General features: G+C 30.4%; 4 protein-coding genes across 4 annotated transcripts; 2 read left to right on the top strand and 2 right to left on the bottom strand.

Moving 5' to 3' along the window:
* The first annotated feature begins 53 nt into the window (after positions 1-53).
* Positions 54-850, top strand: LOC124930002 (ATPase 4, plasma membrane-type-like). The gene is given in 4 exon segments (XM_047470374.1): positions 54-194; positions 197-355; positions 429-635; positions 710-850. Coding segments are annotated over 4 exon segments (648 nt in total).
* Positions 851-6,551: 5,701 nt separating this feature from the next.
* Positions 6,552-9,675, top strand: LOC124929059 (sulfoquinovosyl transferase SQD2-like). The gene is made up of 11 exons (XM_047469323.1): positions 6,552-6,979; positions 7,257-7,323; positions 7,514-7,584; positions 7,653-7,770; positions 7,863-7,936; positions 8,005-8,060; positions 8,126-8,209; positions 8,287-8,374; positions 8,453-8,530; positions 8,956-9,012; positions 9,086-9,675. Exons 1-11 carry the CDS (start codon positions 6,642-6,644, stop codon positions 9,585-9,587), a joined length of 1,533 nt encoding a protein of 510 aa, XP_047325279.1. The 5' UTR covers positions 6,552-6,641; the 3' UTR covers positions 9,588-9,675.
* A 455-nt stretch (positions 9,676-10,130) lies between these two features.
* Positions 10,131-11,608, bottom strand: LOC124929060 (transcription factor DIVARICATA-like). The gene is made up of 2 exons (XM_047469324.1): positions 10,574-11,608; positions 10,131-10,501 (listed from the first exon to the last, which is right to left on the bottom strand). The coding sequence occupies exons 1-2, from the start codon at positions 11,026-11,028 to the stop codon at positions 10,213-10,215; spliced, it is 744 nt and encodes a 247-aa protein (XP_047325280.1). The 5' UTR covers positions 11,029-11,608; the 3' UTR covers positions 10,131-10,212.
* A 3,712-nt stretch (positions 11,609-15,320) lies between these two features.
* On the bottom strand, positions 15,321-17,003 carry LOC124931698 (fructose-1,6-bisphosphatase, chloroplastic-like). The gene is made up of 4 exons (XM_047472227.1): positions 16,510-17,003; positions 16,211-16,444; positions 15,625-16,131; positions 15,321-15,515 (listed from the first exon to the last, which is right to left on the bottom strand). Exons 1-4 carry the CDS (start codon positions 16,930-16,932, stop codon positions 15,444-15,446), a joined length of 1,236 nt encoding a protein of 411 aa, XP_047328183.1. The 5' UTR covers positions 16,933-17,003; the 3' UTR covers positions 15,321-15,443.
* Between the last annotated feature and the right edge of the window lie 116 nt (positions 17,004-17,119).

Here is a 17,119-nt window from a genome sequence, read left to right on the forward strand (position 1 = left end):
ATATTGTCATTGATGATATTTACAGATAATCTTGTTTTTTGATTTTAAGGTGAATGTTTTTTTATTTCATTTTCTCGTATGCTCTAATTCGGTTCTGTTTCGCGAAGGCCTTCCCGTTACGCGAAGGGTCTTCCCTTAAGTTTAGGAAATTGGGTTGGTTGCTCCAGTCTGCTTTAATTGGTGAGTGTCTTCCTGTTAAAAATCTTCTAAATCTGCTGGAGATGGGATTTACTCCGGTTCTACCTGCAAGCAAGGAGAAATCGAAGTTTTTGAGATTGCCACGGGTGTGCATACCTTCTTTGGAAAAGCTGCTCATCTAGTAGACAATACAAATCAAGTTGGCCATTTTCAAAAGGTATGTCAGTTTGGTGTTTGTCACATTTAAATGTATTCATTCTTTCATAATTAATCTCATTTTTGTTACACAGGTCTTGACTGTCATAGGGAATTTCTACATATGTTCTATTGCAATGGGGATGTTGATCGAGATTATTGTGATGTACCTTATTCAGCATCGATTCTACCGTACTGGAATTGATAATCTTCTAGTACTACTTATAGGTGGAATTCCCATTGCAATGCCCACTGTCCTATCCGTGACAATGACAATCGGTTTACATCGTTTATCTCAGCAGGTTTATGAACAATCATATCATATCAGTCTTCATAAATATATTCTTGTGTTATTAAATTAATTGAATGATTTCAGAGGGCAGTCACAAAAAGAATGACCGCAATAGAAGAGATGGAGGACATGGATGTTCTTTGTAGTGATAAAACTGGAACTTTGACACTGAACAAGTTAACAGTGGACAGAAACCTTATTGATGTAATTTATTGTTGGACATGATTTCCTCGTTTTGAGTTTCTTCATAAAAATGTTGCATATGATTGTTAGGGGATCATATGGTTTTCTTTGCACTAAATATGATTGTGTTGTTTGGAGTGATTTTAACATTCAGGTCGTTTCTAGTCGCCAAGGACCGAAGATATAAATGATGTCTGCAATGAATTGTACACCTCCTTTTCTGTATTTATTTTGTATAAGATGTATCAAATAGTAATAGTAGACTTAATGTATAACCAAGTTTTGGATTTGGAAGTTCAAGGTTTTTTTTTCTCTTGTCTAATAGAAGTTTGTATTGTTGAATGATAATTATTAGGATAATGCACCAAAGATGTGATTTTGTTGTCTTATCTTGTTTCTTCTAATAATATTCTTATATGTATCTCATGTTGAAAATTATAAGTTTATATAGAACATGTATAATGAAAACTTACTGAAATAAACATTTTAAATTTTCAATAACTTAATTTAGTCTCGTTTTATTTGTAACTTTTGAATATTGTTTAAATTTCGTTGCAGTAACTTTAATAGAAGTTATTAGCTGTTATTGACGGTTAACTACCAATGGTTACAGACCGTTTTAACCGTCGATAAGAGCAAAAACAAATCGATCCTATTTGGTATCAAAAAGACTCGCCACTGATTAAGAATAAAATATTCATTAACGACCACAAGTTCTTATATTTAGAACATTAACATCTAATAATTTTTTCAGTTGAATGTTGAATAATATTACTTGAATAATTATTTTAATGAGATATAAGAAACACCACAATTTTGCTATTTTTGTAACATATCAAACACTTTCACATTGCTAAAAATACTAATATTTAATTAGATTTTTGTTCTAAAAAAATTAAAGATTTCAAATGCATGCCTATGTTGAGTAACACAATTAAGATCATCATCTCTTTTCTTGAAAGTTATCGTCAATAAATCTTATCATTAATCAGACATTGAATTACAAAATCACTTTTACATCTACACAAATAGGAATATCATTGAAACCATCATAAACAAGTTATTAGCTTGTGTGAATGATGGGCCACAACAATTTTTCCAGATCCCTCCCTTGCAAGAACTTCTCACCTTTCCGGTTACTAATAACAATAAAAAATACAAAGATTATATATATATATATATAAGACTTAATAGGGACACTGCTTCCCTTTCAGATATGTACAAATTCTGTTGGCACATTACAGCCAACCAGCCATAAAAACAACAATGGTGGTCAAATCTGTCCCATTTTCTGCACTATTAATAAATTTAGCAGATTGCACCTTACCACCTTTGAGTCACGATTAACGAGGTCTAGCTCCAGAACTTAAATAAAACGTGCAAAAATGTTAGACAAAATCTTACAGCATAAGTGCACCTAGGTTTAGAGTGAACTGAAGAAGTGATTTCTTCCCACATGGTTGATTCGTAATCATTTTCATAAAGCTTAAAAGGAAGAACTGAGATTTCAAGGGCTTATCTTCAAATTTTAGGTAGCAAATACAAGTATGTTGTTGGATGAAATGTCCTCAAAAACTCACTCAAACATTGAGGATGTCATTTTATGATTTCCAACATGAACCATATAGCTTCATGGAATTACTAACTTGTTGGGAACTGATTTTATATGACAGATCTTATATTCAGCTTTCAAAGGATATATTCATATCATTTAATCTGGTTAGTCACTCTAATTGGAATCTGATAGAATTAACCAAACTTATTGACCAATAGCTTAATTAACCAACATGTTTCTATCATATTCAACTCTTGTGTCCCCACTATAAATAACCTCCAAAAAAGAAACACCTAGCAATAAGTCACATTACATATGCAACATTCTAACCATACAAACTTCTCCTATTGACTGAAGTATCCCTTCTTCATGAAATGCTCTAACCATACAAACTTTTCCTACTAACTGAAGTATCCTTTCTTCATGAAATCCTTCAACATGAGTATACACCTCACCCACCTACCCTGTTCACAATGTGACAGATGTCAAATGTCATTATTATCATTATTTTTAATCAAATAAATATTAAACCTTAAATACATTATTATAACACATATATCTTTAATGTGATAAGTCTTAGGTTTACTTGTACAACTTGAAATGAATAAATATATATAATGTATATGTCTAAGTAGATGAAATTTATGTAGCATTGAGAATAGTGAGATACCTTTCCCAAACTTGAAGGGGATAAAACTAGTTCTGAACAACGAAACATTGTTGGATAATCTATATATTCAGTTCCTGCAGGTGTGACCTCTTCAACCTGCTTGCTCTGTTACTGCAGAGACATCCCCAACTTTAGACAATGTTCTTAATTGAATGTCACCACAACTTTAGATAATGAATGTTGTCTTCAATTGTTACTGCAAATAAAAAAATAATAATTTGTTTTCTTCAATTCATAAAAACATGAGCAACATTGCACTACACAAGTCATTCCTAATTCATAGTTTAAATCTCCAAGTTAGCAAGAACGCCACCAGCTTCTAGTGACCTCAATCCATAAAAGTCTTCTTAGAATGCATCCAACTTCAAAGAAAATCATAAATCAAATTCCAATGTGAAGCGACGGAGAGATGACTAAATTATTTAATTTCATGTTTTAGGTTTCAAATAATGCTATAATTTTAACTGAAGCAGCTTCTAAATAGAAAAATGAATGAATGAATAATACTATTTGAAGTGAAAATGGAAGTCCTTCGCGTAACATGAAGTCCTTTGCGTAACGGGAAGTCATTCGCGTAACGCGAAGGGAAGTCCCATCGGGAAACATAAACGAATTAGAGCATCATGGTGGTGTAAATAAACAACATATGTACTAGTTGCCATAGTGCTCGTGTTCGTCGTGCTCATTGTCGCCACCGTCGAAGATCGCCGCCGCCTTCGTCGAAGATCGTCGTCGCCGTTTAGGGTTAGAGAGAAGGAGGAGAAGAGCGGGAAGAGAGAGAAGGAGAAGAAGAGAAATGAAAAAAATATGTCAAAGTTATATTAAATAGTGAGGGTATTATGGACTTTTCACATTTTTTACTTCGTGTAACGCGAAGTCTCTTCGTGTAACGCGATAAGGGTATTTTCGTCCAAAAAATTTAAAGTGGTCACTAGAGCAATAAAAATTATGGGGTGACCACGGATACAAATAAATGGCTGATAAGAGTATTTTCGTCCAAAATAAATAAAGTGGTCACCGAAGCAATAAAAATTATGGGGTGACCACGGATACAAATAAATGACTTATTAAGGTCATTTCGTCAAATTTCTCTAAGAGGATGCTAGTGATGTTGATTTAAATTGAAATTAGAAGCGACTAATTTAAATTTAATTATTGGTTTATTCTTAATATTTAATATATCGCCTTTAAAATATTTATACATTTTATTTTTAATATATATAAATATTTATTAAATATGTTAATATATTTATTAAACATTTTTAACTCAAAAATATTATTAATATTTATCAAAATAATCTATTATATTTAATTGTTGATTTCCTCATAATATTTAATATATAGCAAAAAAAATTATTCAAAAAAATTTATACATTTTATTTTAATATATATAAATATTTATTAAATTTGTTAATATATTTATTAAATATTTTAACTCAAAAATATTATTAATATTTATACATTTGTAATAATTTATTTATATAATTTATATATATATATATATATTGCAGTAGATATATTCTAAAATCTACATTATTTTATAAATCTAAAATATATATATATATATATATTTAAAATTAATAATACTTAATTAAATAATTAAATTAAAATAAATTAAAATAAATTTTAAATATTTTATATTAAAATAATATATATAAATAACACATTTATTTTATCTTTAATTAATTATATAAATATAATATATATAATTAAGATTAAACCTAATAAATTAAATAATTTAAATAATACAAAAATAAATTAAATATTATACATTAATTATATAAATATATATATATATATATTATATAGAAAAATAAAAATACATAATAAATACATAAAAGTAATGTATTTTATTTTAGAGTAATGATAGGAGGCAAAATAATTGTAGTTAAAAGGATAGCGAATGACGTGAAATGATAATTAGATTGATGAATAAGTATAACATTTATTTTTATTTTTTATCTCCATTAATAATTTCTCTCTCGTCAATATTTATATTTTAATATATATAGATTATTGATGATTAGATAGAAATTATTAAGTGTTTTTTAATAATAATAATTAAAAAAATAAATATATTAAACGCGTCATATTTAAGAGAGAGAAAATGTAAACATTGGGGAGATATAAATTATTAATGGAGATAAAAAATAAAAATAAATATTAGACTAAGTTATCAATCTAATCAAATTTCACGTCATTTGCTATCACTTTAGTTATAATTATTTTGCTCTCCTTATCATTACTTTTTATTTTAAGAGAAATAATTGAGAGAAGGAATTTGAGAGAGGGAATTTGAGAGGGGGAGGGGGAATTTGAGAGAGGAAATGAGGGAGAGAATGATGTGGGGCTGATTAGCCAACCAAATAACAAAATTTTTCTCTCTTCATCTTTTATCCATAACAAAATTTCTCTTTCTTCTCTCTCCTCACCTTTTATCATTTTTTAGTGACACATCATTCCCTCTCCATTCTCTCCCCTATCAGACCATCTCCAACGGGCACACAAATCTCATTATGCGTGCCCATTCTTCCTCCAACCGGATCCCATACTTGAACGCAAAATGCGTTTTACTGATTCTCTCTCCACCTGCCAAGGCATATATGCGTTGGTACGGTTCCTCCCCATTTTTGGTCATTTTTTCAAAATGGCCCTAATCTATTTTATTATTATTATTTTTTATATAACTGTAAATATTTATAATACAAATTGATCATTTAACTTATTTTTTTCACTTTTAAAATAAAAAATTATAATATTTTTTAATTAAATCATTAAATTGTATTATAGTTGATATTTTATTTAATTTATTTTATATTTTTATTTTATATTTTTATTTTATATTTTATAAATAAAATTTTATAATTGTATTATACTTGAATTGATACATTAATGTTTTTTTATTAATAATATTTGTTTTAATATAATATGTTTGTTTATTTAAATGTATTATTGAATTATTTGTTGGTATAAATTGTTGATATATAATTAATTTTATTAAATGAATGAGAAAAGATTGAGGTTAATTATGTAAAGTTAATAAATATATAGATAAGGTTAATAAGGTTAAAAAGTTAGTGTAAGAAAGGAATATTTTAAGAATATTTTTTTGAGTTTGGAAATGGGTTTTGGGGTTGGAGATGAATTAGTGTTTGATGTGATTTTTACTGCATTTTGGGTTTGAGAATGAGTTTATGGGTTGGAGATGGTCTCACTCCTCTTATTTTAATATGTAATATTTATATTTTATTTTAATTATTTAATTAAATAATATTAATTTTAATTATATATATTTTAAATTTATAAAATAAATTAATTAATAGGTTTACAGAAAGAAATGTGTAATTATTTATAATTAATATGTTTCGAGTGAATGAAGTAAGTATTTTATATAAATGAGTATAATAAAAAAAATGAATAAAACCGCATATTCCAATCCATTCTTGCTTATTCCATAGGCTGGGAAATGATAACTATCCAAATTTCAATCCATTCTTCTTCTCCATTCCTTGTCTCTTTCACTAGCTACACTCTAAATATTTCTCAACTTTCTCTCAGTTCACTCAAATAGGTTTAAATTTCAGATCACATTGCCAATTCGAATCGAAATGCCCACTTCATCCTTCTCGATATATCCCACTCTCTTCCCTGTCTCCTCTGCATCTTCTTCATCACCATCGTTTAAACCAGTACTAATCCTTACTAGAGTATCACCTCCCTATTCTTTAGGAGCAAAACCCGTTTGCTGTCTTTCCATAAAACCCAATTCTTTACAGTCGTTAATGCCTAGGAATCGGAGGTTGACTCAGAGATTTCCGGCTACAGCCAGCAATTTGACAACTACCAAATTGGGAGATGAAGATGATGAAAACCCTACTTCACTTGAATCCGACATCAATTCAAGGCCTCGTCGTATAGTTCTATTCGTTGAACCGTCTCCCTTTGCGTAAGTGCTGGTTTCTTTTACCCAATTGCTTGTCTTAAGAGATTTTTTTTTGCATAATGCTTACGATTCTGAATACTGTTTAAGATAATCATATATTGACCTGCTTTTGTAACTTTGAACACTTACTATTCATATTTAATGATTGACATCTATCCTTTGTGTCTCTGTTTCTGAAGATTTCATGTAGATTGCATTATTTGTTTGTTTTTTTATACATATCATTTGTGGGTGTATGCAATCATGAATGTTTGTGTTTTCTGTTGGTTGAGATTTGCAGTTATGTGTCTGGATATAAAAACCGGTTCCAGAATTTCATCAAATATTTAAGGGAGATGGGAGATGAGGTATTAGATTTGTCCCTTTCGAAACACTTCCTGTATCTGGTTCTGGATCCTGATCTAGATGAGAGAAACCATCAATATTTCTGAATTTGTGTCTAACTAAGTTATATTTCCATGGTTTCTAGTCTAGATTCTGATCCAGAAACGTTTCATTTTGGTGCTTATCGATGAATAATATTGCTGACTATTACAGGTTATGGTAGTGACTACACACAAAGGAGTGCCAAAGGAGTTCCACGGAGCAAAATTGATCGGGTCGTTAAGGTAACAAAATTCATTTCCTATCGAGTTTTCATTTCACTTTTAAGGTAACACAAAAACCCTCTTTGCAGTTTCCCTTGTCCTTGGTATCAGAAGGTACCATTATCGTTAGCACTAAGTCCTAGAATTATATTGGAGGTTGCCAAATTTAAACCTGACATAATCCATGCATCATCTCCCGGTATTATGGTCAGTCTCATTGTTACGCTTTAATTTTCAGAAACATTCCCCGAAGTTTTCGTCTAAAAGATCTTGATGCTATTCTGTTTCATTTCTTGTAGGTGTTTGGCGCTCTGATTATCGCAAAACTACTTTGTGTTCCACTAGTGATGTCATATCACACACATGTTCCCGTGTAAGTTTTTTTCTTGTCGTTATGACGCTTCATTTGGTATGGGCTTATATTAGTTTGATCATGTGTAGGTATATACCGAGATATACTTTCAGTTGGTTGGTTCAACCGATGTGGCTGGTTATTAGTAAGTTATATGCTTTCCTTCTGTTGTTCATCTTCTAGATTTGTTATATATTTGTTTTTTTACAGAGTTTCTTCATCGGGCTGCTGACCTTACACTGGTACCGTCGGCTGCTCTTGCTAAGGAGCTTGAAGCAGCTAGAGTTACAGCAGGTATGTATGTATGTAATGTGTAAACATATTTTGGGAAAAAGCCGGTTTTTCTTTTCTTACTCGTTTGCTTTTTTTAGGTAACAAGATTCGACTATGGAATAAGGGTGTTGATTCCGATAGCTTCCACCCGCGATATCGATCTCATGAGATGCGAATGAGGCTTAGGTTAGATATCTAGCCGTAGTTTCCACTTTTTTGTTTCTTCTTGATATCAATTACTTAAGAAAATTAAATGTATATCAGCAACGGTGAACCCGAGAAGCCATTGATTGTTCATGTTGGACGACTGGGAGTCGAGAAGAATTTGGATTTGTTAAAAAGGTAACCTTGTTTCTTGGCCTTGTTCGATCTTGGGTTATAATCAATAGTTTATTTCAAAATAACCTTGTTCGATTTAGGTTATTTGGGTATAAATATGGTTTGGTTATACAATTCAATAAGTATAAATATGATTATGTTATAATCAATAGGTTAAAATAACCTTGTTCGAGATAAGTTATTGAAAATTGGAAACACTTTGAGCTGGATTTGGAACTAGGTTTGGACGAGAAAATATCAATAAATTTATGTTTTTAGAACGGATGAGATACTTTGAAAAAAAAAGGTTTTCAAGAAAATGTATCTATGTTTACTTCAAACTCAGCTTCAGGTCTTTCAAACAGGTGCTAGAGGGTATTTGGCTGACCGGAATGAATCAGATTGAAATTGACCAAAGTTATTAACATTTGGTTTACATTATTGAACAGTGTTATGGACAAGCTTCCTCAGGCTCGGATAGCTTTTGTAGGAGACGGACCATTTAGGTATATGTTTGTTCTTTAAGGTAGATTTTCGGTTTGGTTATACTATTCATTCATTCTTTTTCTTAAATGGTAGGGAGAATTTAGAGAAGATGTTTGAAGGAATGCCTGTTGTATTTACGGGAATGTTGGAAGGGGAAGAGCTCTCACAGGCATATGCAAGTGGCGACGTTTTCGTGATGCCTTCAGAATCAGAGACACTAGGGTTTGTCGTTTTGGAGGCAATGTCATCTGGACTTCCCGTTGTGGTTGCTCGAGCTGGTGGACTGGTGGATATTGTTCCGGAAGATCAGGAGGGTAAAACTGGTTTTTGTTTCAATCCGGGTGATGTTGAAGATTGTGTGAAAAAATTGAAGATTCTTTTGGAAGACGGAAATCTTAGAGAAAGTGTGGGAAAGGCTGCTCGGTTGGAAATGGAGAAATACGATTGGCGGGCAGCCACTAAGAAGATAAGGAACGAGCAATATAATGTTGCGATTTGGTTTTGGCGGAAGAAGAGAGCCCAGATGTTTAAACCTTTTCAGTGGATAATACGATGGTTTTCTCAGTCACCACAAATGAACTACAGGCGAAATTAAATGAAAAGATTGTTAACATAATGGAATATGGGTACAAATTTATGTTCATATTGTATAACTTGAAATTTATATAGTTTGTAGATTTATCTCATCGAGTTTAGGTGGTGGGATGTTGTGTTAACTTACTTTGTAGAATAAACTATGTATTAAATCCAATTGAGCTCGAGTTTAGGCTTAGATTGCATTTGGTTTGCATGTTGCACACATCTTCATTGAGAAGATTTCTGAACCAAAAACAAGTGGTCTGAAGTGTTTGTTCCCTTTGGAATCAAAGGAGAAAAAGGGATTGGGGCCAGACAAGTGGGTACATGGAAATCAGGTGAAAGGTATAAATGTGCTTTTTTTTTTCTTTCTCATGCAAGTTGTTGCAAAAGAAAGTGACCCAAAAATGCCAATAGAATGGACCCAAAAAATCAATGTGCCCCAATCAAGGGTAGGTTAGGTTGGCATTTCATTCCCACCACCCTTTTTCTTTGTCACTGAATCATAATCATTTTGGAACAGCTTATTATAAAGTGTCATAATTAATAATACTCTCTAGTCTACACAATAATAACATCTTCATTTCTAACTGTGATGGATATTTGAATACAAATTAAACATAACAGTAACAATTTTACTACTTTCACTTTAACATAATAATGCCATTTGGAAATTCATATTGCAAGTTTATTAATACCTTGTCACCGCCGCCACCACCTTCACTTTCCGGCGATGCTGCTGATGTAAGATGAGCGGTTGTGATGTCATGGATACTTGATCTCCTCTTGTCCTTCCCCCCACTTGATAACTGTCTAATGAAATATTTCTGAGCATGACTGGCTACCTGAGTTGGTGTTCTCGTTGTAACAAAGTTACGCGATATTGTTCTCCAATCCCCCTTACCGAATTTCTTCAACCCCATCAAGAATAATCTGAAAAGAAAGTTGTCAAAGTTAAACAACTTAGAATTATCACCTTAATTGAAGTGAAGTGAAGGGCATTACCGGTGTTCTTCTTCTGTCCAAGGAACACCCTTTTTCCTTTCTTGTTCGGATGGGCGAGAGGAGGGTCCTCTCTTTCCGTTGTTCATCATCATCCAATCGAAAGTGAAAGTGCTTGTTCTTGTTCTTGATCTGCTAATGTTATTACTATTATTATTATTATAGCCAGGAATTGGGATGAGACCAGCTTCAATGTCGAAAACATCTTCTTCCAATTCTTGATACTGTTTGATCACATCATTAACAGTCTTCCCTGGGATCATTGCAGCAACGTTATACCAACGATCAGGTGTATCCTTATCGAACAAAGCAAGAGCACTTTCGAAAAGCTTGTTTTCTTCCGCCGTCCATTTTGTAATTCCTTTGTTTTCTTCAAACAGCCACCGAGAATTATTCTCATTGTAGATTGCAGGAGAAAGAATTCCCATTCCCATTCCCATTTGCGTTCCTCTCTTCATGTTATTTGGTTCAGACAATTAAGCAAACAGTTGGTGAGTAATAATAATAGTAAATGACTTCTCTCTCTAGAGGGAAGGGAACAACTCAACGTGGGAATGCAGAGATGTGGGGACTTTATGAGGAAAAAGGGTTGCAGTCAAGATGCATTTTGAAGGAAGAAGAGGAAGTGGGGAATCTAGAGAAGGATGATGATGAAGAAGAAGAAGACCCACCATTCCAAACCTTAAGGGGAAATTTCCAGAAGGATTGTATATAATCAAATCAATCAAAGATGTTAAATCAGAACCAAAATGAAGAATCTTGTATAAATATGAAAGAAGAAGAAGTAAACATAGCAAGATCCTCATAAAATGACACTAGATCAAAAGAAGTCAATTCCATTATACAATTACTTAAGAGTTTGATGAGAGATCTGACTTACTGTCTTCAAGAAGATGAAGATGAAGAATAAGAAAAGAAAGAGAATAAGAGATCTTGTCAAATATGTTGTTGGTCTGTAATTGGTGGATGGTTTTTTGTTTGTGGACTGTGGGTTTTTGTAGGGTCTAGATCTTATTAACTCTTCACAAGAAAGTTTACATCTTTCATCAATCACTTTTCCATTATTATTATTATATTCTCAAAACAGAGAAACATAAATATAATAATTATACAACTTCTATTATTAATTATACTCTCAAGAGAGAATGGGAAATGATGCAATTCCAAAAAAGAAAAAGTTATGAAAAGGAAGTTTGGACATAGTTATTGTGTCATAGTAGAAGCATTATTATTATTATTTATATTCTTTTTCTTGAGACATTTTTGTTTTTATTCAATTTTCATTAAATTTAAAATTTAGATGCATATATAGATGATAGTATATTTCGAAAATCCTTGTATATAAATAGTTCCATGCATATTAAAAAAATTCATTCACTAATTAATCAAATGTAACGAGGTTATTTAAAAGCTAATATTTTATCGTTTTCATAATAACTTTTTAAAATCGTGAAACTTAAAATGAATATATTTTTTATAAATTTGTAGATTAAATTATAAAAAAAGATTGATCAACTTTTTTTTTTTTTTAACAAATCTTGACCAAGCATTAGGTTTATTCAACTTTTTTTTATTGGGTGGTTATGTATACTAGATCCAAGTAAGAACCAATTTTATAAGTATGATTGTATATTGATTTTTCCCATCATTATTTTTAATATTATAAAAAAAAAATCCTATTATTCTAGCAGACCGACTTTGGATTTTGAGGATTAATTTTAGTAGATACGTTGAAAAAAGTTAATTAAGGTACAGTTGACTTTAATTACTGTATTCTAATTATGGCAGATGTCATTTTCTTAATCACCTGAACAAGGCACCGATAATATATATATAACATTAGATTTGATCGAATAATAATCTCAAAAATACTTTTTAATATATGTTTCTCAATTTCCTTATAGAAAATTAAATATCTAAAAATAATACAGAAATCATAAATTCACACATTTTACTATACAATATTCTTTTGAGTACATAAGAATATAAAGATACTTTCGAGTTCGTGCTTTAAATTGCTTTTAAATTTCGATGACTCTAAAAATTACAGAATAGTTAAAGTATTAAATAATCTTATTTCAAAAATTATAATTTTTACATTCGATTCTCTCTTAAAAATTATATATTTTCACTTTTTGTTTTTTGATTTTTATGCTACTAATTGTAGTGCATATAGCTTTTCAAAAAATGATCAGTTGAGGAAAAATGATTAAGTAGTGAAAAAACCCTAATTATATATTTAGCAAAGCTCCTAATTATATGGAAGCTATAATTAATAAATAATTACATCTAAATAAATAAGTAATTGATTAGTGTCATGCTTGAAAGAAGCCCTCGGAGGGACAATAATATATTTATAAATAATAATAATAATATATATTCCAATGAGGTGATTAAATAGATTAGGTAGACAAAATAATAAAGAAAGTGGTGCCATCTAATATAATGATTGTTTTGTAGACTCTAGATATCAACTTATTTTTAAATGTAGTTGAAGAATTGAGGGATTGATTAATTATTAATTTAAGTATTTTATAGAGGTGATCAATAAATGGGTATTGTTGAAGTAGGTAATATTTGTATTCATTCTCCATCTAATGGTTGAATTAATTGGTTTGTTAAGTCATCACAATATTGTTTTATTTGAGGAGTGAATGATTTCTCTAAAAAAAAAAAAAAAGTTAGTCATGATTCTTAATTAGACCTATAATTTTATTTCTAATTGTAATGATTTATTTGATTAATTTGTTTATAAAATTCAACTATTTACCTTTGGCTATTTATTAAGCAAAAATAAATAAATAATAAAAATCCAACAAAATCGATTGTCGTGTAATATCATTTTTATATGAGGTCATTTATTTGTATCGACATATTTTTGTTTTATTTTATGGTAATAGCGTGAATGTCGCTAATTATTATTATTATTTTTTTTAACTTACACTAGTGTTTATATATATCACTCCCAATTTAAACAATAAATCATATAAACAATATTAACTATGGTTTCATAATTAGATTGTCTACCAAAAAAAAAAATTTCATCATTAAAATCTATAACTATTGCCCCTATATTGAAGTGGGAGTTTCTAAAAATTGAGTGATTCCTTATTAACCCTTGGTTCTTTTACAGGAGGGTTTAGCATCAAAAGTTTAATTTCAAACGAGTTAAATTTCCAAATGAATTAGTTTGCTTATTTTTTATTTAGTTTTTTTTTTTTGCTTCATCTGGTTTTATGAGGAATGTTGTAAAGTTTAATATAAATATATTCTACTTTCTAAAATAATTTACAAAAAATATTTTACTTCCTAAAATAATTTTAAAAAAATAGTTATTTTACGAGAAATGTTAACACTAACCTCATAATCATAACTTTCGTTATGAAATTTTTAGTGAAAATTAAATTACAAAGATTTAATATTTCATGAAGAAAAAAAAATCACCATTGGTTATAGTTAGATTGCTATTTAATTATATTTATTCAAATTAAAGAACAATTTTTTACTTGCCTTTTTAAAAGCAAAATTGCAATGATTCATTTTATAGACTTGATGGGCTTACATGGCCATATATAGTTCAATACAAGTTATTTATTTATGTACCTTGTATTTTGATTAACCTATAGTCCTATACTATCTCAACCATATTATATATTTTTATAACTTGTAATCTTATATTATCTTAACAATATCATACAATATATTTAAATTGAATTTAAAAAACTTATACGATTGGATGATTTAAAGTTTTCTAGTCAATTAAATGAATAATATTTGTAATTTTAAATTTAGTCATGGTTTTTAATGTATTTTCTTATATGCAAACTAAAACTCTCCAAAATATAATAGAATAAAGTAGAATTTAAAATATAAAATATATTACTCTACAATTATTTACACTTCTAACCAAAACAAGACATGCACATTATGTCATCTGTTTGTAATTATTTTAAATTAATTTTTAAATAGTTCAATTAAAATGATTCGATTAAGCACAATGAAACAAAAATATAGTATTAGAAAAAATTAAATTCATGAAAGGCAATTAAGGAAAAAAAACAAAGATCCTAAATATGAAACCAAAAGATTAATATGCAATTTTGTTAACCAAAACATGAGCCTTACCAAAAGTTTCCTGTTTGGATTTAGTTACATAAATTTGTATCATATTTTGAAATATATTAATATTTTTTCTAGTTAATAATATAACTTTTTAAATCATATTTTCATGATAGTGCACACATGGCCTCATATATTTCACAAAGTAACAATTTATATTATTAAATATTTCACTAAATTTATTTTTTAGATGAGCTTATAAGACTTTTAACAACTACCCCTATGATTAAATCTAAACTTTCTTAAAATTATTAGAACTTAATTAATTAGTTTGAATTATAGGTGTGATAAAAAAAAAATGGATTACTTATCAAATGAATATAAGTTTTTTAACAAAGAAATGATTAATAATAAAAATGTTTTTTTTTTCAAATTAAATCCACATAACTCATATATAAGTAATAATATTTTGATAACAAAAGATATCAAATTAAATGTTTACTTAATTTTCTTTTACAAGTTATGTATATTTATAATATTTTGTTAAGTTGTATGTATTATCTAAGTAACAATTTAAAGCAAAATGTTCATTGTGTAATATCACAAAATGAGCATTTCTTAATTTTTTTTAGATAAAACCAAAGGATTACACTAGAATGTTGCTTGTATCATTTTACAAACATTGTTGATGAATTAAAAATAAACCAACTCAATTTTGACATTCCAAATTACAATATAACTCCATTAAAAATACAATTTAAACATTAAAAGGAAATAATTCAACTTAATTCCTTTTTCTTTACATATTATTTTTCTATGCCAAATATTTCTCCAATTTCTCAACCTCCTCCGAACTTCCAATATAGAGTGGTACTCTTTGATGAACCTATATGATCACAATAAAACAAACCCACAACAAAGATGAAAACTTTAGCTGAAATTCAGTTTACCCATCAATAATTTATTAACTAATCATAACATTTAAATCTTCTTACCTCAGTTGGTTGAATATCAAGAACCCTAGAATGACCATCAGATCCTTTTCCACCAGCTTGTTCAACAATATAACTCATAGGAGCACATTCATACAACAACCTTAACTTACCATTCTTACTTTTCTTGTCTCTAGGATACCCATAAATCCCTCCATACAACAATGTCCTATGAAAATCACCCACCAAACTTCCAATATATCTAGCTGAATATGGTTTTCCAGTCGGACCAGGATCTTTCAAATCGTTTATATAATTTTGCAACTTCTCATCCCACATCTGATAGTTTCCTTCGTTGAATGAGTAAATCTTCCCTGATTTCGGAATTTGGATGTTCTCTTGTGTCAACACAAATTCTCCATACATCGGGTCCAGTGTGAAAGCAAACACCCCTTTCCCAACTGACAACACGAAGATTACGGAGCTTGAATACATGCAGTAGCCAGCTGCAAGAAGGTTTGTTCCGGGCTGACATACGTTTACTATACACTTCTCTCTTGCACTGTCAAGCTTTTTAACAAAAGGAAAGATGAAATTAGACTATTATAGAGAAATTAATGAAGGAAAGAATGAAATGATGATCAGTTACCGTGGAATCATCTTCATCATCTCCTATATCAGCTAGGCATTCATCATTCGGGCTGTAGATTCCGAAGATTGATCCTGTTGAGACAGCAGCATCAACGTTGGACGAACCATCAAGAGGATCAAAGACTACAATGTAATTCCCTGAGTAACTCTCTTCAACCGCAACAGGAACATCTTCTTCCTCGGATGCTATGATCCCTGTTCTTCCGCTTGTCCTTAGACAACTAGAGAACACCTGAAATCATGTTGATGATGAGGACGAAACAGAGTTGTCAAACCAGTTTATATGTATGCATGTACCTCGTTGGAGACGACATCTAGTTTCTTTTGGTCTTCTCCTTGGACATTGACGGCGCCCTGAACTCCAGTGAGGTTTGTGATATTGGCTCTTTGGACTAAAGCTGCGATTTGTTTACAGGCTAGTGAAATGCTGGAGAGGACGATTGTGAGTTCAGTATCGATGACTCCGGCTTGTTCCTGTTTTAAAAGCCAGCCGGTTAGAGTTTGGATGTCGAATTTGCTGGTTTTTTTGGTGACTGTTTGGGCTGGTGTACCGACAGCAGTGCAGTGGATGCGGGGTCGGCGGTTGTGGGAGGTGGTTTTGGAGTGGAAGAAAGAGAGGCGGAATGGAGAAACAGGGGAGGTGGAGAAGAGACGAGAGTGGTGGGAAGATGATGAGGGTTTTGTTGTTGTTGTTGATGATGTTAGTGATGGAGAAGCCATTGTTTTGTTTTCTCTTTCCTCCTCCTTGTTCTATCTTCTTCTTTGAGGGACTTGATCTTCTTCTTCTTCATTTTGATTGCTTTCGAACTTGATTGGCTTGGCTTGACTTGGCTGGATGAGGCATGAGATTGTAAGGTCAGTAATGTTTTCAGTTAATAAGTAGTTAGGAACCTAGGAGTCTTAGGAC

This window comes from Impatiens glandulifera, chromosome 3 (genome assembly GCF_907164915.1).
Source record: "Impatiens glandulifera chromosome 3, dImpGla2.1, whole genome shotgun sequence".
NCBI lineage: Eukaryota > Viridiplantae > Streptophyta > Magnoliopsida > Ericales > Balsaminaceae > Impatiens > Impatiens glandulifera.

Coding starts and splice junctions, on each gene's coding strand:
- LOC124929059 (XM_047469323.1), top strand. CDS start 6,642: ATGCCCACTTCATCCTTCTCGATATATCCCACTCTCTTCCCTGTCTCC. Junction 6,980..7,256: donor GTTGAACCGTCTCCCTTTGC/GTAAGTGCTGGT, acceptor TGAGATTTGCAG/TTATGTGTCTGGATATAAAA. Junction 7,324..7,513: donor TAAGGGAGATGGGAGATGAG/GTATTAGATTTG, acceptor TGACTATTACAG/GTTATGGTAGTGACTACACA.
- LOC124929060 (XM_047469324.1), bottom strand. CDS start 11,028: ATGAAGAGAGGAACGCAAATGGGAATGGGAATGGGAATTCTTTCTCCT. Junction 10,502..10,573: donor TGGACAGAAGAAGAACACCG/GTAATGCCCTTC, acceptor CTTTCTTTTCAG/ATTATTCTTGATGGGGTTGA.
- LOC124931698 (XM_047472227.1), bottom strand. CDS start 16,932: ATGGCTTCTCCATCACTAACATCATCAACAACAACAACAAAACCCTCA. Junction 16,132..16,210: donor ATGATGAAGATGATTCCACG/GTAACTGATCAT, acceptor TTTGTTAAAAAG/CTTGACAGTGCAAGAGAGAA. Junction 15,516..15,624: donor TTGATATTCAACCAACTGAG/GTAAGAAGATTT, acceptor GTGATCATATAG/GTTCATCAAAGAGTACCACT.